Here is a 20,759-nt window from a genome sequence, read left to right on the forward strand (position 1 = left end):
TGGGACAATATACATTTTCCTAAAAAGAACATACCTGTTTATGGAATATTAACAAAATAACTAATTTGTAAAAAAATTAACCACATTTTTAACTTTTATACGTATAATAAGGTTGAATTCTATGCTTCCATCTAATCTAGCTCCAAAAAGACAAAAGCCAGATTAGATCAAATCCAAATAAATTATTTTTAAATTGGTTTTAAATTAATAAATTTAAATTTAAATTTGATTTAAAAATAATTTAATTTTAGATTTTATATGAATCGATTCAAATTTAATTTATTTTGTAAAAACTAACTCAATTATTTATTCAAACTCAATGTATTCAATCAAAACTTGATTTTAAATTTAAGTGACTTGGTTCAAATCCTATCCGTTAATGGATAATAAAAATTTATGGGCATTTTATGAGAGTAATTTGGTTATTTGAATACAGATATATCCAAAGAGTTAGGTTAAATTGTAGGCCAATTCGGTAATAAAAGATATAATTTACAAAAATATACTTGTAAGCTATGTTAAGGGTCTTAAAATTCGAACCCATAAGATTTGCCAAAAAAAAATTTAATTAAATTTTAAAATATATATATAATGATATACGGATCCAATAAGAGTACGTTTGGCTAAGGGAGATTAAAGATTACTCTAAAAGGCTGTTTGATTCCAATTTTTTAAAATTAACTTGGTAATTTATTTTTTATTCCCTTTTTGGTTTGTCAATAATAAAATATTACAGTAATATTTTATTACCAATGTTGATATGACAGGTAATATAGGTGATAATCTAATTATCACTTTCATCTTAGGTATTTAAAAATTACCAAAGTAACTTTGATTTTATTATAATTATATTATTATTTATTAATTTTTTGAGACAAAAATAAATTTATTTTTAATTAATATGACAAATAATATAAAAAATATTTAAAAATAATTATATTCAAGGGTATTTAAGTAAAATAATTTATTAGTAATTTTTTATTACCTTTAACCAAACACAATAATTATTTATACCTACCAAATTTTATCAAGCATAATAATCATTTATACATAGTAATTTTCTAAGTAATTTATTTTCAAGGTAATATTTTAATTTTGGTAATAAAATATTACTCAAACCAATCGCCCCGTAATAATCTATCTTTTATTATTTATATTACTTTGTTTAGTTTATAAGTAATAAAATATTCTAGTAATTTTTTATTACCAAATGTAATGTAACAAGTAATATAAGAGGTAATCTGATTACTACCTCTATCTTAGGTATTAAAAAATTATCGAGGTAATATTGATTTTATAATAACATATAATTTTTTTTAGGGCAAAAATAATTTTATTTTCAATTAATGTAACAAATAACATAAAAACATTTTAGAATAATTATACTTAAAAGTATTTAAGTAAAATAATATACTAGTATTCTTTTATTACCTCTAACCAAACACAATAATTATTTATACCTATTCATTTTTATCAAACATAGTAATAATTTATATCTAATCATCTTTAAGGTAATCTATCTTTACGGTAATTTTTCAATCATAGTAATAAAAATATTCTCAAAAACCAAACGTCTCTTGGTTTAGACAATGTTTTATTACTAAAATAAGAAAATTACTTTGAAAATAGATTATTTAAAAGATTACTAAGTATAAATAATTATTGTATTTAATAAAATTTAGTATATATAAATAATTATTATGTTTGATTAAAAGTAATAAAAATACTAGTAAATTATTTTACCTAAATACTTTTAGATATAATTATTTTTATATTATTTGTTATATTAATTAAAAATAAATTTATTTTTATTTCAAAAAATTAATAAATAATAATATAATTATAATAAAATCAATTTTTTTTGATAATTTTTTTAATACTTAAGATAAAATTGACAATCAGATTATTATTTATATTATTTATCACATTACTATTATAATAAAAAAAATATCATAATTTTTTATTATTAATCAATTAAATTAAATAATATAAATAATAAAAAATAAATTTTTAATATAATTTTTAAATCTCTTGAACCTATCCGTCCCCGAAAGTTTACGGAGGCCTAATTTGTACCACGTGCCTTGTCATACTAACAATGTCGAATTTGGCTGAGACCGTGCTTAGCTGGACTTATTGAGAAGGTAGGTAAGACCAAATCTTCGGTGGAGCTAGTTTTGGTTGGCACCGATTAGGATACCTTCTTTCTCCTTTGTCCTTTTGCTACTTGCCCGGGAAAAGGTTTTTCTTTTGGCAAAAAAACTATTTCCCAAGAAAAAGTACTTCCCATGCATCCAAGGATTGATGGTGAGAGCGTGAGAGACACTTCTCGACACTTTAAGTTTAAAAATGTCATTTTCTTATTTATCAATTAAATTTATTAAAAAATCTTTTAAATTTTCAAAATTGTTAAAATACAAAAATTCTTAAAACTAAATAACATTTTGTATTTAAAATTGGCCAAAGAACTATTTCCCACCCAAAGTATGCGTATTTCCTAAATTTTTTTCTATTAACTTTAAAAATCTTATTTATTTACTCATAGACTATTAAAACTAACTAAATCTATTAATTATATTTTTTCACTCCTAAATCCTAAAAACTAATAATTTTTTCTCAACCTAAATTTAAAAAACAGTATTTTCCCTATCAGAGTTTTTAATTTTCAGATTCAAATTTTCAACACCGTTTCTTCCTCTCTAACAACCTCCAAACGACACCTCTTCCTCTCCAGTATAACCTCCTTCCGATGGCTCTCCTGGGTGTGATCATCAACAAAGACGAGTTGTCTTTGTCGAGACGACAACGACCACGCCCAAGAGAGCCATCGAACGGAGGTCGTGTTGAAAAGGAAGAGGCGTCGTCTGGAGGTCATCGGAAATGAAGAAATGACGTTGAAAAATTGAAAACCCTAGGGGGGAAAATGCTATTTTTGAAAATTTTGGTTAGAAAAATTGTTAGCTTTTACAGTTTAGGGGGAAAAATAAAATCAAATTTAAGTTTATTTTTAATAATACAGACAAAATAATGATTTTACTCTTAAAACTATTAATTTTAATTGCTTACGAGTGGATAAATGAGATTTTTAAAGTTAATCGAGGGGGAGAAGGGGGGGGCATTAGGAAAACCGTATATCTTGGGTGGGAAATAGTCTTTTGGCCTTTAAAATTTTATTAAATATAGTTTTTACTTCTAATTCACACTAATTTTAACTAAAATTTGCGGAAAAAAAAAATTATAATTTAGCCAACGCCAACAACATCCATCATTAATGACATCCAAAATTATATTTATTGATATGATTTCAATTAAAATTATACTAATTCTCAGTTAGAATTGTATCGATTTAATATAATTTTAGCCAAAAGACTTATTTCTATCAAAATATCCTCTTATCTTAAGTTTTTATCCATTAACTTCAAAAATCGTCAACACCCACTCACGAGTGATTAAAATAAATAGTTTTTTTGAGTAAAATCGTTATTTTATCTATAATATTAAAAATAAACTAAAATTTAATCTTCTTATCTTTCCTTAAACTTTAAAAACTAAAAGTTTTCTCATAACCCAAGTTTTAAAAAATAACAGTTTCTCTCTAGAGTTTAGTTTTCAAATCTCCAGTGCTAAATTCGACGCTACCGTCAACGATGAATAACTTCCGATGTCTCCTCTCCCTCTGATAGTCAAACTTATCTCGTTTAGAAGCTTAAACAGTGTCAATTGGCGTTGAAAATAACTCAGTTTCATCTTCCCCAATAAAGACTTGTCTTTGTCAAGGAAGTGAAGACGAGATTTCTCGTCTTCGTCAGAGAGATTATATTTCTTTTTTCTCGATGAAACATTATTCTCTTACTGGGTTTAAGACCATCAGTCCGAGAGAGAGATAGTGAGAGAGTGACTGTCGGAGGAAGAGAAAGAAGATACCACTGGAAAGGTGTTAGATTTTGAAAACCAAACCTTAGGAAGAGAAATGTTATTTTTTAAAACTTGATTTATGAGGGAAAATATTAGTTTTTAGGGTTTAGAAGGGGGGGAGGGGGAAAGAAATAAAATTTTAAGGAGTTTGAGTTTTATTAATTTTAACCGCTCATAGGTAAGTAAATGAGATTTTCAAAATTAAAAAATAGGAACTTAAAATAAGAAAATGCTTTGGATAAAAAATAGTCTTTTGGCCTATAATTTTAGTTAAAATTGCACCAAACGTTATGATTCCAAAACAAAATAGAAATGGTAAGAATGAAGTAAAAATTAAGATTAAAAAAATATTTAAATTAAGATATAATTTATTTGTAATATCTAATATATAAATAATATTATCTCATCATAATATTTTAATAAAATAATATACACATTTTAACGGTTAAAATTAACTGTTGAGTTTTGCATATAATAAAAAAATAATATCTTCCAAATTAAAAAAAGTAAAAATAATTATTAAATCCAAACATAGGTGAAAATGATCATTCACTTTTTTTTCTAATATATTTTAGTAGCTACGTATGTGTACCTGTCTAATCATTTGATGTTTGTGGATAATGTGTGTGCACGCTCCTCACTGTATTTGTTAGATACATATTATAAATTCTTGTGATAGTAATGAACAGCCGCTCGAAGGCGAGTGCCGGGTGATGACCCCACTTACATCGTGAACTGTCAACCGCATTTTATTTATTTTAATTTTGCCTTTTTATGCGGGTTACGGTCACTTAATTTTCGATGGTCGAAAGAGTTATTTCCCCCCATGTTTTATTGTAGTTTCAAAATTATATTTATTAATTGTTAAAAATTTATAAATAAAAATAAATTAGATTTTATTAAAAAATTTAATTAAAATAAAAATAAAATTATTATTTTAACAATAATTTTTAAAAAATATATATAATTTATTACATATTTTTATATTTTTAAAAATAATAATTTAATCCCTATTTCAAGTTTTCAAGTTTTAAAAAATTATATTTTTCCCTCTCTATCTTTTTTTCATTTTAGCTACCCCATAACTTTAAAAAACTTCAATTTCACCCTACTTATGAACTTCATTTTCTAGCATCTCTTTCAACCATCTCTAGTCTCCTCTTTGCCCTAAGCTGAACTGACATTATCCTTACTTTACCCAAACTATCCTCAAGCAATGGGAAATGACGGTTGAATCCAAATGAAAATCAAAGATCTTGATTGATGAAGATCTTCACCTCTTGGAGATCTTAGTCCAAACAACTACCACCAAATTCTTTGCCTCTCAAAGATCTTATTGTCTCGATGTCTCTCTTTTGTCGTCAACTTGCTTTCTTCCTTTGTTCGTTGGCGACGCCGAGAGAGAGACGAGAAAGAGAGGCTACAAAGAAATCACGCTCAATGGAGGAGAATTGCATCACCATCTTGTCATAAGAGGATGTTAGGCTAATGACAGCTTGATCTCAGGCATAGAGGTGGTTAGAGACGACAAGAGGAGATCGTTGAAAAAAAGTAATAGACAAAAAAAAAAAGTATATGGGGGTGAAAAAGTTTCAAAAAGTTTTGGAGGCGACTGAAAAATTATGAAACTTTACAGTTGGGGGGAAAAGGTCATTTGTTAAAACGAGAATATATAAGGTATTATTAGTTTCTAAAGTTAAAGTGGGAAAAAAAATAAAATTTTAGTTATCTTAATATTTTTATTAAAATAACGATTTTATTTTTAACTTTAATTAAAAATTTTAATAGAAATTAGTTTATAAATGAGATTTTGAGTTTTTAAAACTTGACTGATATAAGTTTAGAATTACACTATATCTTAGGTGGGAATAAATCTTTTGGCCACTTTCAATTATACTTCTAAACACCTCAGTTTAATCAGTAAAGAAAAAGTATTTTAAACATAAAAATAAGGTTAAGTTATTTGAAAAATTATGTGTCATAATAATAAATATTAATTTTTATATTAATAATATCATTATTAAGATAATATTAAATAATAAATAAATTAATATTAGTTATACGATGGAATGTCCCTATTTATATACAAATTATATCAAGTAATTAAATTTGTGTTAGGTGGTGTTCATCCGTTGAGGTTGATTGAGAATGAAAAAACAAAATTGGATGGTTCTTGGAAATTTCTTCTGCTCTTGTTTTTTTTTTTTTTTTGACTTTGCCGATGAAAATGTTCCCCTTTTAATTTGATTTTATAAAAGATATTGAGAATGTTTATCAAAGTTAGATTTAAGATGATTTAGTATTGTTTCTAGTAATTTGATGAATTAAATTTAAACTTATAAAAAAAATTAAATAAAGGTTAAAGATCAATTAGATAAAAATAAAAAATTAGTCATATTGTTATTTTTATAAAAAAAAAAAATGGAGTTGTTCAATCATCAAAGCCCACAATGGGCCTCTTGTCCTTATAAATTTTAATGGGCTTATTTTAAAAAGGTTAACACTTTTTAATAAAAAGAAAGATTCAATTTGAATTGTTTAAAATTAAAATTAAATTCAAATTAATAATTAAACTCATTTTGACAAAAATAAATTAAGTTTAAACTGATAAAAAATTTTGAGTTCGAGCAAGTTCATTTTAAATTTAAAGTTAAATTATTTTCTAATTGATTTAAAATTTATTTTATTTATATAAAGTCAATTTTAAATATGCTTTTTTATATTCAAATTAATTTCAATGAAAACCTTGTTCACTCTAAGTTTATATCAAACCCAACTTTATTTAATATAAATTATTTAAAATTTTGAAACAGTTCACTCGGTGGAAATATAAAACATTGTTTTTGGAAACAGTTTTGAATATTATATTAAATTTGAAATTATAAACGGGCCTCTGAAAAGCCCAATGGGCTTTTTTTGAAAGAAGATCTCCAACTCTTGACATTTAAGTTGGCATTACCAATTAACACAGAGAGAGTTGATGAAAAAACCAAAACAAAACCCTCCATGCTTTGATCAACGCGTGTTGGAATTTTCTCGTTTCATAAATAAATCTCATTCAGAACGTTACTCTTCCCCATTTCCTGCTCAGACAACCCTAATTTCAACGCTCCTTTTTCAATGAAATAGGGTGCCGTTTCAATACTGAAGCAGCAGCTCTAGGTATGCTTAATCAGTTGCTACTTTCTGTTGCTGTTGAACTTTTTTTCTCAGATTGTTTAATGCCAGCTTAATGATTCTCTCAATATGGTAGAATGATTTCGCAAGTGGGTTTGTTTTCAGAATTTCATCTTTGTGTTTTTAATTCTTCTTCTTTTTGTTGAATATTTTGAAGATTTTTGGACTTTTTTTTTTTTTGTTTATTGATGATTAAGGTTATTCTTTGTTTGCGTTTAAAATTTATTAGGCAAGCTTATGTATGGAATGTAGAAACATGCTTTTTTATTTTCGTGTTGTTTTATGTGAGTTTGATGAATCAGTTAGCATGGTAGATTGATTGGGCGTTTAAAATTGCATGTGTTGAATTTCTTTATGTGTAAGATAGTAAGCTTAAGTGGCATTCAAATTATTGTAACTTTGATACATTGCTTCATAAATGAAATTTCAGCAGGATTTTGTTGAGTTTTTTCAGTTTGTTTTGTTAGGCAACTAGGAAAGCTTATGCATATAATGTAGAAACTTTTTTTTTTTTGTTTTTTTCGGGTTGTTTTATGTAAGTTTTGGACTAATGAAATTGCATGTGGTGAATTTGTTTATGTGCAAGATATTGTAGTGCTTAAGAGGCATTCGTATTATTGTAACTTTGATACATTGCTTTATAAATCAAAATTTAGCTGGCTTTTGTTGAGTTTTTTCAGGTTGTTTTATTTGAGTCTAATGAGTCACTCAACACAGTAGATTGATTGTGCTGGTGCCTTTTTTTTAAAATCTTTTATGCATTAATAATTCTTGTTGAAAGAGGCACCATCATCCTTATATAATATCATGTTATTTGAAATGTTCAAATTTAAACATGAATGTCTTGTAGCAGTCACGAAGAGATGTATACCTAAGAAATCCAATGGTGGAATGTTATCTTTATTTACTTTTTACTTGAAATTGGAGTTCATCAACGTAATGGATGTATATGCTAAACTGTTGAAAATGGATCTTTTAATATTGCAGTTGAGTGTATGAATCAAACACACTGAACTCTTTTTCCAAATTATCTTAGCAGGTTGAGAAATTAAATTTCTCTCCCTCTCTATCTTCCCTTCTCACAGGGTGCATAAACACAATGTGCATACACATTAACCTGAGCAGTTGTTTTCTATTTTATAAAACTTCAGTGATGATATTAAGGTATCTTAGAGATGAGCATAGAGTCTGATCAACATTTTCTAGGGACCCAAATATATGGTCAGTGTATCATCAGGCCCACTATTATTATTTTGGGGATCTTTCTTTCTTTCTTTTGTTAAAGAGAATAATGTTAAACAGCAGGAACAGGTAATATACTTGTTACGATCGACTACATTTGAGTTTCTCCTAAGCCCCCTTCCTTCTTTTTCTGTCCCTACATATTTGGCTTAAAATTTTGAATTTCTTCCAAGAACTCAATTCTTGTATTTGTGTTTGTTTTGTTTCTCATTTTGTTTCATTCTAGTGTTGTTCTTGAGGAGAGGACACTGATGTCTAATGCCTGTATCATTACTGGTAACTTTGCCAAATGTCATTCGTAGTCCTACTTGTTGCTTTTAAATATTGTGATGTTCTAATTGGAATGACATCTTTGGGTAGGTTTTTTTTTGTGGGGGAAGTATGATCCATTCTTGGCTTGTGGCCCTCGTAACTTGTTGTTTTGTCATAATGATTTTCTATATTATCTACTTGTTTTAACCATTGTTATGTTGGAATTGGGAACGACTTTTGATGTTTCTTTCTTGCAGAAATAAGATCTTGTTGGGATCATGATGGATTCCTTATTGCTTAGATGTATAAAAGAAAAGTGATTTTGTTAACTAATAACAAACCATGGCTAGAAGTAAGATGGCTATTCTTCTTTTGGTCATTAGTTGTTGGCAGCTTGTAAATGTTGCTGTCCTACTTATGAAGCTGGCCACTGCCATTGAATGGCATCAGACAATATACCCTAATTGGACATCCTTCTCTTTCTGGTTTCCATGTTGCTTTTCAAGCTATCAGGCATATTTTATATGCCAGATTTTGCTTTGTGTATAGCCCTTGAGTGGGTTAAATATTTACAGACATTTGCATTTTGTCTCTATCACTATGACTAGTTCTTTGTCTGTGCATATATAATTTATCCACATTTCCAACAAACGATTGTGATTATTTTTTCTAATAAATGATGTCAAATTTATGTACTGTTGAATGCATAGGTTAGCTTTGTCATGGAGAGCTCTGAGGATGAGAAGGATGGAGTCTATGGGAATTATGTACCGAAAGAATTGAGCCATCATTTCACATCCAATGGTACAAAATTTGTGGATGAGGTACTAAATGGTCAAAGTGAACGCTGTTTGGAAAATTTTCGCATGGATAAGCAGGTGTTTTACAAGTTGTGTGATATTCTGCAATCCAAAGGCTTACTACGCCACACAAATCGAATCAAGATTGAAGAGCAATTAGCTATTTTTATGTTCATTATTGGTCATAATCTACGGACTCGTGCTGTTCAAGAATTATTTCGATACTCAGGAGAAACGATTAGTCGCCATTTCAACAATGTTTTGAATGCAATTATGGCAATCTCATTAGATTTTTTTCAGTCTCCTGGGTCTGATGTTCCACCAGAAATCTTAGAGGATCCTAGATTTCATCCATATTTTAAGGTATTCTTGTAGTACAACACTAATTAAGTTTAATCAGTGTGTCTTTGGTGTTAAGCGAAATCTCATCTCTAGTTGGGTGAATTGGGTCTCACCATACTTTTAAACATTTGCAATTTTCTGCTAGGATTGTGTTGGAGCAGTTGATGGTATACACATTCCAGTGATGGTAGGTGTAGATGAGCAAGGACCTTTCCGTAACAAGAATGGCTTACTTTCACAAAATGTTCTCGCAGCTTGTTCATTTGATCTGAAGTTCCATTATGTTCTAGCTGGTTGGGAAGGTTCAGCATCAGATTTGCGAGTTCTAAACTCAGCGCTCACCAGGCGTAACAAATTGCAGCTCCCTGAAGGTATATTATTGTATTGTGCTAAAACTTGTTTGGACACCGAAATTACATGAAAATAAACATGGAATCAAGAAGATCTATGGTAAAATTAAAATATGCTGCATCCTTTAATGTTTATAGGAACTGGACTTAATATGTTTTTGATTTTTCACCTTTTAAAGTTCTTGTTGGATAATAATTTTCAATGATGCAGGAAAGTATTACCTTGTGGATAACAAGTATGCAAATATGCCGGGTTTCATTGCCCCATATCAAGGTGTCCCTTATCACTCTAATGAATTTCCCAGTGGTTATCATCCACAAGATGCGAAGGAGCTATTCAATCAACGACATTTGTTATTAAGACATGCAACTGATCGTATTTTCGGGGCCTTAAAGGAGCGTTTCCCAATTTTGATGTCAGCTCCACCATATCCATTACATACACAGGTGAAGTTGGTAGTTGCAGCCTGTGCATTACACAATTACATCCGCAGGGAGAAGCCTGATGACTGGCTCTTCAGAATGCATGAACAAGACACTATAATGCAAATGGAAGAGTCCTTGCCTCCTTTAGAGGTGGAACAGCCAATGACCCATGTTGACATGCAGGCTCTGGATATCGGTTATCAAACCGAAGAACTAGAGCTTGCGTCACAGTTTCGGGACTGCATTGCATCTGAAATGTGGGAAGACAGCCTCCGCCATTTGGCACCCATGTAGATTGATTCATTGTGGTCACAGTCAGACTAAGTATGAAATCTTTGAAGATGAACATTGCCATATGGTCTGATTTTGGTCTTGCTCTTGATAATGTACATTGCCATTTGGTTTATAGAAAAGAAATATATTGGTATATCATTTTTTTTTTTTTTTTACTTCCTCACTGAATGTTTGTACTGGCATGTTTGTAAGCAATGTGTTTATAAGCAACCATTTCATAGGTTGTAAGCTGACTGGTGCAATGGAAGTGCAAATTCATGTCTTTTTCATGTCAAACCAAAACACTAGGGAGATTTTTTTTCTTTGGTTTATATCTTTTTTCTTCTTATGAACTTTGTTATGAAAGTCGGACTAGATAGAATGGTCAATTCAGTTTGAATGGGACTCAAGGACTAGTTTACAAACGAATTAATCATGTCAGTTCATGATTAAAACATCGGGTTTTACCGTGGTTTGAGAACTTGATGATGTTAGCATGTTATTCGCAAATTTTGTTGAGTTTTAACCAAACACGATAGTAAACCATGTCAAATTCAATTTGACATGGTTTATTGTTCCCACAGGCCATGTTATGTCATGACCAACCAATTGTTGAACCTTGTGGACCTTGCCGGCATATAGGCATGGCAAGACCCAAGTCTCTTAGATTGTACCTTTGCAAGCTTTTAACGGATCAAATTGTCATGATATATATTTTTATTTTTTAAATATTTATTGTTTTTGGCTGGCTTCAAAGATTTCATACTTGGTTTGACTGTGATCACAATGAATCAATCTACATTATAACTGCCAAAAAGATTATTATTTGTGATGATGCCTCAATCCACTTGGGGTCTAACTTTATTGCATAAATATGAATATACATGCAATTATCGTACAATTTTTTGGTTTTTTGTTTTTTTAAATAGGCCAAAAGACTTGTTCCCACCCAAGGTTTGATGTATTTCTAAATTGATACATATTAACTTTCAAAAACTTAAATTCCCACCCATAAGCAATTTTCTATTAAAACTCTTAGTTAAATATAAGGATAAAATTGTTATTTCAATAATAAAATTAAAAAATATATATAATTTATTATACTTTCCCCCCATATTTTGAAAAGTCACAAATTCACTCTTGTTAAAATATTTTCAGTTTTGAAAAGTGATTATTTTCCTCAAAACCTAGGTTTTTTTCTCCTCTCTCTGGACATCACTCCTTTGGTGATGTCCTCTTCCACAGTTTTACCTCCGTTTGATCGGTCGACCCTCTCTCACTGTCAGAATCGTTCGACCGATTGACTTATTGTCAAAATCTCATGAAGATATGATGTCTCTTCTATAATGAAGAGACGTCATCTCTTTGTTCAAAGAGGAAGAGATCTCTTCCTCTTTCTTGACAAAGAGACGTCATCTCTTTGTGTGATTTAGATAGAGAATCAACTGACTAAACTATTCTGACGATGAGAGAGGGTCGGTCAACCGAATGGAGTTAAAACTATGAGAAGAAGACATTGTTGAAGTGGTGGCCTAAGAGCAGAGAAAAAACCTACATTTAAAGAGAAATAATCATTTGTCAAAACTGAAAATATTTTAGTAAAGATGAATTGTGACTTTTTAAAATATGGGGGAAAAAGCATAATGATATTTGTTAATATTATTGTTGAAATAATAATTTTATCTTTATATTTAACTAAAAGTTTTAATAGAAAATTGTTTATAAGTAAGATTTTGAGTTTTTAAAAATTAGCAAGTATCAATTTGAAATTACATAAAACCTTGGATGCGAGCAAGTCTTTTGGTCTTTAAAATATTGTTGTTGATCTTACATTTATGTTCAGTTTGGTTTAGATTCTCTCGTAGACTAAAGCTTGTTGTTATATTAACGATTCTCTTTTATTTTTCTCTAATTATTTTTTTTTGTTTTTGACAAATTTTCTTTTCTTTTGAGGATTCAAATGAACTAAATTTAATCTTAAATTATTTATCTTAAATTTAAATCAAGTTTGAGGGGCCATTTAAATCCATCCCAATTGAAATTAAACATTAATTAAAAAAATTGACACTACTCAACAAAAAAATAAAAATAAAAATAAATAGAAACTTTGTAATGACTTGGATGGATTTGGCAATTTCAAATAAAAATAAATAAATAAATAATTAAGCAAGAAAAAGAGACAATGCAACTCTAAACACTTTTGTTAAAAAAGTGCCTTTTTTAAATGTCCAAACACAAACAATCATCATGACAAACACGCCTTAAATTAAATTTCCTTCTGTTTCACCACAAAAACGCAGACCCATTCATCTTCTTCTTTCTCCTTTCTTTCAAAGAACACAAAAAACCCAAAAAAAAAAAAAAAAAAATGCTAGATCCAGCCGTCGATTTGCTCCCTGCCACCTCCTCCCCCACCATCTCCACCGTCTCCTCCTCTGATCTCGACACCGAGGTCTTCACTTTCCTAATATTCAAAACATTTTCGTTTTACTGATGTATTTATTTTTTAAGATTTTTACAATTTTCTTTTGTTTTTTCAGTCTACAGGATCATTTTTTCACGACAGGAGCACGACACTCGGCACATTGATGGGAGTAACGTTCCCGGCGATTACATTTCGAGCGCCGTCGCAGCACCGTGATATGCTCGTGAATGCAGCCGTTGCTACCGTTCCGTCGAGGAAGAAGAAGCGGGCGTTGGCGAGTGTTTCCGCCTCCACGGTGGCTCGGAGGCGATGGTGGAGGCTCTGCGGTGACGGCGAAGCAAAGCCGGCGTCGCTGGGTGAATTTCTGGAGGTGGAGAGGAGATTCGGAGAGACGGCCTTTTATAGCGCGGCGCCAGAACTGGAGAGCGTGGTGGCGAGTGAGAGTGAAGGGCGTAATAGTAATAGTGGGAGGGTTTTGTTCTCGGATGGGAGAGTTTTGCCGCCAGCGGCTGATGATGACAATGATGAAAGTTCGTCATCGGGTGGGGGGATTCTTTGTAGATTTCCTGTTTCAATTACTTGTATTTGTAGATGATGATAATTAAAAAACGAATTGAATTTCATTACAAATTTCCCCAACATTTGGATTGGATCACTAAGTTGATGAATAAAATTGGTAGAAAATTATCCACAATGTCCAAATAAGGTAAGGCGGTCGGTTAACCTTGCTCCATACACCTAAAAACATCATAAAACATAAAATAAACAAAGAAGAAAGAAGGAAAAAAATAATCACAAAAACTATACACTCGAAAATTCTAGCTATTTGGATGTTCAAAAACGGTTTCTAAGGCAGGCTTCCATGATCTCTGCTTAAAGAACCTCTCCATTGCAGGCTGATCATCATCATCTGCAACAGCCTGTTGTGAAAAACAATCTGTTTTTGTTTTCACTTCTGATGATGGAAACAGGCAAAACTCAGTCAGAGAAACAGGAAATATTTTCCCAAAATGTTTAGAATAATTTGCCTTCTGCTTCTGCTTCAAAGCCAAGGCAGCCTTACTTGTGAAACTTGCAATTTCGTCTTCAGTCAGCACCGAATACAGCAGCAGCTCCATGGGGAGTAAAAAGTAAAATTTGAAAGCTTCCAGCTCTTCATCAGTTGATAATCCTTCAATTCTTTGCCCAACTTTCAAGCTCTCTGAGTCGCATAAGAAGTTGCCTGGATTCTCCAGCATGAGCTCCGCTGCTTTGACTGGTTTTGAGAAGATCTGTAAATCCCCATTGCAGAATATAAAGACCTTTATAACCCCATTGTTGCTGCAGATTATTGAAGGTGCACAAGATGTGGAATTTCCCATTTGGAGATTTCCGAGTTGATAGTCTTGTTTTCTGCAGAAGAAGAAGAAGGAGAGTTCATCTGAAGATCATATTTAAAAGGGCTTGAAGATGAATGAATGAATTTAGGTGAGGGATGTTTTGGTTTTTTAGAATTAAATTATTATTATCAGTTAGTTCATTAATATTTGCATCCGACAGAACGTGCAGTAAAATTTACACATGAATAATTTGCAGTGAATCCAATTTCATCGATAATAGTTAAAACTTTGTTTTATTGAAGAATAATTTAATTTAGATGGTGTAATTATATTTAAAATGGAAGAGCACATGGTGAGGGATGGAGCAAGTGAGGCAGGCATATTCAAATAAGGACATGATTGAAGATGGTGACAAGCTGTTGATGCCAGGGAGGGATTTTATTCTATTCAATTTCTCACCAAACTTTGTTTTTATAGCTGTGGTGTGGAGAACATAACACAAATTTATCAATCTACCTTGTTTGCTGGGGGCATAAATATGAGAATAAGTATTATTATATAATTAAATATAATTCACATATGAATTAATTCAAATTTGATTCAAATGAATAACAAAAAAACTCAAATTTGACTTGATTCAAACTATGAGTCAAGTCCAAACTAAAAGATTGACTTATAAGTTAGATTGAATAAAATATTTTTTAACTCAAATTCAATTTGATTATTAATCATATATAAAACTATAGCCTAAATTGAATTGATATTCGAATCTGAATCAATTTGTACTTATTTTTATACATATAATTAACGTATCATATATTATTGTTACAAGATATGAAAGAATATATGTCCCCCTTGGGACTATAAGATATGAAGGAATATATATATATATATATCTTCCAAGTGTTGGTTATGTGATGCTCTCCAGCCTTTTGCCAATATGGCAGGCGATGAATAATTGATCATTTGACTTAAAGAAAATTTGTTGAGGTGTTATGAAATCCTTCTTATTTTCATACAGAATTGCTAATGTAATATACAATAAGGTAAGAGTATACGGTAAAAATAAATTGTTTGAGTTGAAACTGAATAAATTAAGTTAGAATTTAATGATTAAACTTGGTTTTTTTTTAAACAAATCAAATTCAAAGTCGATCCAATTATTTGAGTTTAAAGCAATTTGAATTAAATTTAAAATTAAATTGTTCTCAAATTGAATTTAAATTTTAACTTATTAATCTCAAATTGGTTCCTTTCAATTTAAGTTGGACTTAATTGAAATCAAATCCAACTTAATGGCTCGCTTTTCCCTTCTTTAAGGCTACATCTGAACTAAGCTTACTTGAATTTCAAAATAAATCCCAAACAAGCTTAACTTAGACAAACTCAAACTTGAACCTAAGAGTTTGATATTGTTGAGCTTGAGTCTAAACTTGAACTTGAATAATGCTCAACTTGTCAAACTCACAGGATTGAAAAATGTCACACCAAATTGATTAAAACGATATTGTTTTAACTAATAAAAATTAAAACATATCATTTTGATCAATTATTGCTTGACTATAATATTAAACTAAACTCAAGTTCAATTTGATACTGTAGCCAAATTTGAATTCAAATTCATTTGATTTAAAGAGAATTTAATAAACTCAAACTTAAACTCAAACCCGATTTCTTTCAAGCCAAACCAAACTTAAGTTAATTAAAACTCAAACTTAACTGGATTTAAATCTAACCCTATCTTCTTCTTCTATATTATTATTTACCAATTTGAGTTTAAATTAGTTGTTCTAAATTTAAATAGAGTTTAAACTAACCCTTTTAAGTTCTTTCCCATTCAAATCCAATCCTAATTTAAATATCCAAGTAAATTATCACATATACGAAAAATCCAAGAAATCATCATAAGAAAATCAACAAAACGGAAAATGGAAACAGAAGAGTCGAAGCACGATATTTACTCTTAGAATATTAGAATATTTACTTTTTGTGCCAACCAATACATCAAGATCCATATCTAAACAAATATACGAATACCACAAGACATACATCCAACTTTCTCAAATGGTACCTAACACACATCCATTCAATCTTCATACACAAGACAGGAACCAATTGAACTTAGAGCATTTACTCTCTTTCTTGTCAACATTTCTATTGTTGGGAACTTTTTTTTCCGGCCACCCCTAGGTCTCGACCTGAATTCCTCATCGGCAGTAACAAAATCACCCTAATTCCAATGCGAACAGGATACTCAGTAACAAGAATTTTTTACCCTTTTATGATTATGAATTAGAATTAAAATGATGCCAACATAATTGTGTAAAAAACTTACTGCGGTATAAACATGGTACCCAGACTTTTCATGGTTGTCTCTCACATGCTTGTAGGCAAATCTCTTGTCACAAAAGCTGCAAGCAAATCGTCTGATCTCATGGTGCACGGCTTTCACATGCTGCTGAAGATTTGATTTCTGGGCAGATAAAATTCCCCATTGGAGAAAAACATCAGAATACGAAAGCAATATAAGCTACTCGGCCTTTAGTCAACACATGTTTGTAAATCATATTTAAGCAGAAGGAACAAGCCATGGTAGTAGCTTCTTACAGTAGAGAATGAGTGGCGACAACCCTTGAATGAGCACTTAATTCTTTCTCGTGAATTGCTTCCTTCATGCATGCGAATGTGTCGCTTGATGTTCTTTCTCAACTGCCTGCTACCACAAATCTCACAGGCAATATGTTGGTGGTAGGATCGAATATGTGCCTCAAGACATTCCTTATTTGTAAAGTATTTCATACATGCTGACTCAGAACAAAATGCCTCCGTAGAATCCAACTTAACTGCAGTAATAAAGGATAAATCAAAAAACTATTAACAGGTTTCGAGAAAAGTGAAACAAAATCCTTCAAAACAAAATACATTAAATTAGCAACAAAGAAGTTCCACCAAAGAATTTGAAATCAAAATAACTTACCATGTGATTCCTCGTGCTTCTGCAGCTTTGATTTGTATTTGAATATTTTTCCACAACCAGCTTCCTGGCAGATATACTGCTTCTGACCTTTAACATCAGAGGATGAAGAACCCTCAACATGAAATTCTTTAACATGTCTCTTCATGTTACTTTGAATGGTGAATTTGCGATTGCAAGTCTCAATTGAACAGGTGAATAATTTCCCTTGGTGTTGAAGCAAGTGGCGAGTCAAGTGATCTTTTCTTCTATAGCTGGCATGGCAATCATCTACCGAACAAGTAAATGGCCTCTGCACTAACGTCAAAGATATCAGAAATGGAAACTGCAGGGTTTAAAAAACGATGCTACAGATTCTCTGTTTCTTCTCAAAATTAAGAAAAAAATACTGAAAGTCGAAATAAACAGATTCAAACCTCAAGTTAAGAGCACACGTGTATGAGGCTTGCTTAATGGAGCTTCTCAGGAGGTCTCCCAACCTGATACTAGTCCAATAAGTTCAAATCTACAGCCTCGCACATTTTGGAGTTCTTTGTGGGATCCAATGCTTCACGCTATACGCCCATGGTTATATCTCATAAAATTAGAAATGGAAACTGCATGGTTAACAAATCAATGTTACCGATTCTCTGTTTCTTCTAAGAATAAACAAATAACTGAAAGTTAAAATACACAGATTCAAACCTCAAGTTAAGACTATGCGTGTATGAGGCTTACTTAATGGAGCTTCTCAGGAGGTCTCCCAACCTGATACTAGTACATTAAGTTCAAATCTACAGCCTCTCACATTTTGGAGTTCTTTGTGGGATCCAATGCTTCACGCTATACATCCATGGTTATACACTCGGAAAGCAATAACTTCTGCAAAATCATTGATCATTAATTGATATAAAGAATTAGAACACTTGCCTCAATTAAGACATACTCAAAGCTTTATAAATGATGTTGTAGTAAATAAAAACGGATTAAATGGCATTCAAAATATACCATACAATGCATTGACAACCATAAATGAATAACTCCAATCATTGACTTGCTATATATAATAGACAAAATTATAATTAAATAATACCTCAAGTGAATGACTCTGCATGTGTTGCTTTAGGTAAGCTGGTTTCTTGAAACTAGCACCACATTCTTCACAAGTATTGGATTGTACTCCATCCATTTTCTGATACCTGTCACAAATTTCATCATTCACCATTTCCTGAGAAAATAAAGATCATAAATTAGGAGGGAAAATAAGCAGAAAATCAATATTAAATTATTTCAAGCAATTTCAGAAAAGATCTCACATGAGAATTCCCCATCTCATGCCCCATAGTTCAATTTTAAATCATTCCCATATATGATCATTCAACTCATGTTTTAAAAAGATTCCTTTCTTTTAATGTCAATATAAATTGACTGAAAATGACATAATAACCAATTGGTGTAAGAAAGAACAAGATTCTTATGGAGAAACCTTAATCTGTTGCTAATAAAATAAGCTTTAAAAGCTATAATTCTTAATCTTTCAGAAGATAATGAGCTTAACGTGAACTTAAAGTATTATAAACTATAACATGTGTCAAGTACTTGAATCTTAATATTAAAATATTTGCATTCTCAGCCATAGAAAGCAAGGAATTAACACTATAAATGATACAAGCATAGTCATGAAATTCAATTTCTACCTTTTAGTTAACAGAACTAACCACAGTAGGTAAATAGAAAAATCCCTAAGAAATCATACTAAAGCAAACGTTTGATTATAATCTAAAGAGGGAAAAATAATCAACAGATTAATACAAGCAGACTAATTGAACCTGGTGGTGGATGAGGATGTGTGATGTGATAAGAGACTTCTTCGATCTACAAATGCCACAATAATCACAGTAATAACGCCTTATGTCTTTAAATATTGGCTGTTCTATTCCTCCTTTATCTTCTCCCATTTATTTTTGTAATAAAAAGATGAGCAACCAACAAAACTAAACCATAATATAGCCTCCCCAACTACAAAAGCAAACCAACTTCTTCAGCAACCTGTACCAGACACAATGACTTTAAAATATATATATAAAAATGAATTGCAACATAAAATACTTTCATGCAAAAAATAGTCATTAAAAATCCTACCCATACCTCAAGAACAACACCCAAACTTCAAAAACCAAACCCTGAAGTCCATAAAACTTAAAATCCTAAATCATTAAAAACCCATACCCTACAGATTAATCAGTATAACATTTTCTGAATCAATTTACTAAATACTTATAAAATCTTCAATTTTATATGCTTCAAATAATCAATTCTACCTCTACATCAATAAAACTATATGCACTAACAATTATCATTAATTATGACATGTAATCATGTAATTAAGTGTCTTTAAATTAGATATAAAGAAACAACCAAACACATGGTAGCACGTTACCTGTTAGTACACATAGTCTTGCTTCATCAATATAAGACCACATTTTCAAGACTTAAATTATTAATAATATTCCATATCACTGAGCATTTACAATATCTTAAGATTCAACTCTTGCTTGCAATTATATTTTACAATAAGTTTTCTTCAAATTATTTTGTCACAATCTCAAAGTGCAAACTTGAATCCCATATCGGAAAATATAAGTTTCTGATGTAAATTTTAAATGGTTTTGCAGTGTGGTTTTCTCGATATTCATTTGATATTAAAAATTATGTTCATCTCTCGCAGTGATTTCTGGGTGGTACCTTACGAGCCCAAATTATAAGGTATGTAACTTAATTTCTCATCGGTGTGGTTCATATCATATTCACTGATTGTTATTATTTAACAATTAAATGGCATAAATATCATCATAACACAGACAAGACAACCATGTGAAACCCTAATTACAAATTCGTTAAAGCAAATGTAAACAACAAACGATAACCAAAGTGAAAATTAAGGTTTACAACACAAATCAGAGCGCGACAAACGTAAAAAGGAAGAAAAGAAGGCTTACAGTGCAAGCTCTGTAAGCAGCCGCGAATCCAAAGAGAGCTGCTAGGTTTGGCAAAGTCATAAGAAAGGGTTGCGGTGAGTAATTTACAGCCACTGGTTTTATGAAGAGTTAAAGGGGGCCAACGATACATGACAATTATTGTACGTTTCTTTATTTTTTTTTATTCAGAGGAATAAGGCTGATTTCGAGGTGGCTCCAACAAATAGAGAGTTGAGTCAAAGATTATATTTGATTTCTTAACAAACTGATTTTCAATTAATTTGACTAATTCAAATTAAATTATTTT

The 20,759-nt window shown here is 30.6% G+C and overlaps 4 protein-coding genes across 5 annotated transcripts; 2 read left to right on the plus strand and 2 right to left on the minus strand.

Annotated features, from left to right (window-relative positions):
• Window positions 1-6,891: 6,891 nt before the first annotated feature.
• On the plus strand, window positions 6,892-11,060 carry LOC123195455. Its single transcript, XM_044609149.1, has 4 exons — window positions 6,892-7,077; window positions 9,297-9,749; window positions 9,874-10,099; window positions 10,290-11,060. Exons 2-4 carry the CDS (start codon window positions 9,309-9,311, stop codon window positions 10,796-10,798), a joined length of 1,176 nt encoding a protein of 391 aa, XP_044465084.1. The 5' UTR covers window positions 6,892-7,077; window positions 9,297-9,308; the 3' UTR covers window positions 10,799-11,060.
• A 1,960-nt stretch (window positions 11,061-13,020) lies between these two features.
• LOC123195975 (uncharacterized protein At3g17950-like) lies at window positions 13,021-13,841 on the plus strand. Its single transcript, XM_044609853.1, has 2 exons — window positions 13,021-13,229; window positions 13,318-13,841. The coding sequence occupies exons 1-2, from the start codon at window positions 13,146-13,148 to the stop codon at window positions 13,795-13,797; spliced, it is 564 nt and encodes a 187-aa protein (XP_044465788.1). The 5' UTR covers window positions 13,021-13,145; the 3' UTR covers window positions 13,798-13,841.
• Window positions 13,842-13,991: 150 nt separating this feature from the next.
• LOC123195976 lies at window positions 13,992-14,676 on the minus strand. Its single transcript, XM_044609854.1, has one exon. The coding sequence runs from the start codon at window positions 14,561-14,563 to the stop codon at window positions 14,021-14,023; it is 543 nt and encodes a 180-aa protein (XP_044465789.1). The 5' UTR covers window positions 14,564-14,676; the 3' UTR covers window positions 13,992-14,020.
• Window positions 14,677-16,450: 1,774 nt separating this feature from the next.
• On the minus strand, window positions 16,451-20,647 carry LOC123195734 (transcription factor IIIA-like). 2 transcript variants are annotated; one of them, XM_044609554.1, is made up of 7 exons: window positions 20,474-20,647; window positions 19,304-19,493; window positions 18,568-18,702; window positions 17,499-17,787; window positions 17,129-17,364; window positions 16,857-16,994; window positions 16,451-16,751 (listed from the first exon to the last, which is right to left on the minus strand). In XM_044609554.1, exons 2-7 carry the CDS (start codon window positions 19,430-19,432, stop codon window positions 16,608-16,610), a joined length of 1,071 nt encoding a protein of 356 aa, XP_044465489.1. In that variant the 5' UTR covers window positions 19,433-19,493; window positions 20,474-20,647; the 3' UTR covers window positions 16,451-16,607. The 2 variants fall into 2 exon arrangements, with proteins under 2 accessions (XP_044465489.1, XP_044465488.1); XM_044609553.1 differs by having other exon boundaries at window positions 19,304-19,523.
• Window positions 20,648-20,759: the final 112 nt, after the last annotated feature.

This window comes from Mangifera indica, chromosome 14 (genome assembly GCF_011075055.1).
Source record: "Mangifera indica cultivar Alphonso chromosome 14, CATAS_Mindica_2.1, whole genome shotgun sequence".
NCBI classification, from domain to species: Eukaryota; Viridiplantae; Streptophyta; class Magnoliopsida; order Sapindales; family Anacardiaceae; genus Mangifera; species Mangifera indica.

Coding starts and splice junctions, on each gene's coding strand:
- LOC123195455 (XM_044609149.1), top strand. CDS start 9,309: ATGGAGAGCTCTGAGGATGAGAAGGATGGAGTCTATGGGAATTATGTA. Junction 9,750..9,873: donor GATTTCATCCATATTTTAAG/GTATTCTTGTAG, acceptor ATTTTCTGCTAG/GATTGTGTTGGAGCAGTTGA. Junction 10,100..10,289: donor CAAATTGCAGCTCCCTGAAG/GTATATTATTGT, acceptor TCAATGATGCAG/GAAAGTATTACCTTGTGGAT.
- LOC123195975 (XM_044609853.1), top strand. CDS start 13,146: ATGCTAGATCCAGCCGTCGATTTGCTCCCTGCCACCTCCTCCCCCACC. Junction 13,230..13,317: donor CCTCTGATCTCGACACCGAG/GTCTTCACTTTC, acceptor TTGTTTTTTCAG/TCTACAGGATCATTTTTTCA.
- LOC123195976 (XM_044609854.1), bottom strand. CDS start 14,563: ATGGGAAATTCCACATCTTGTGCACCTTCAATAATCTGCAGCAACAAT.
- LOC123195734 (XM_044609554.1), bottom strand. CDS start 19,432: ATGGGAGAAGATAAAGGAGGAATAGAACAGCCAATATTTAAAGACATA. Junction 18,703..19,303: donor ACATCCTCATCCACCACCAG/GTTCAATTAGTC, acceptor TTATTTTCTCAG/GAAATGGTGAATGATGAAAT. Junction 16,995..17,128: donor GTCGCCACTCATTCTCTACT/GTAAGAAGCTAC, acceptor TTATCTGCCCAG/AAATCAAATCTTCAGCAGCA.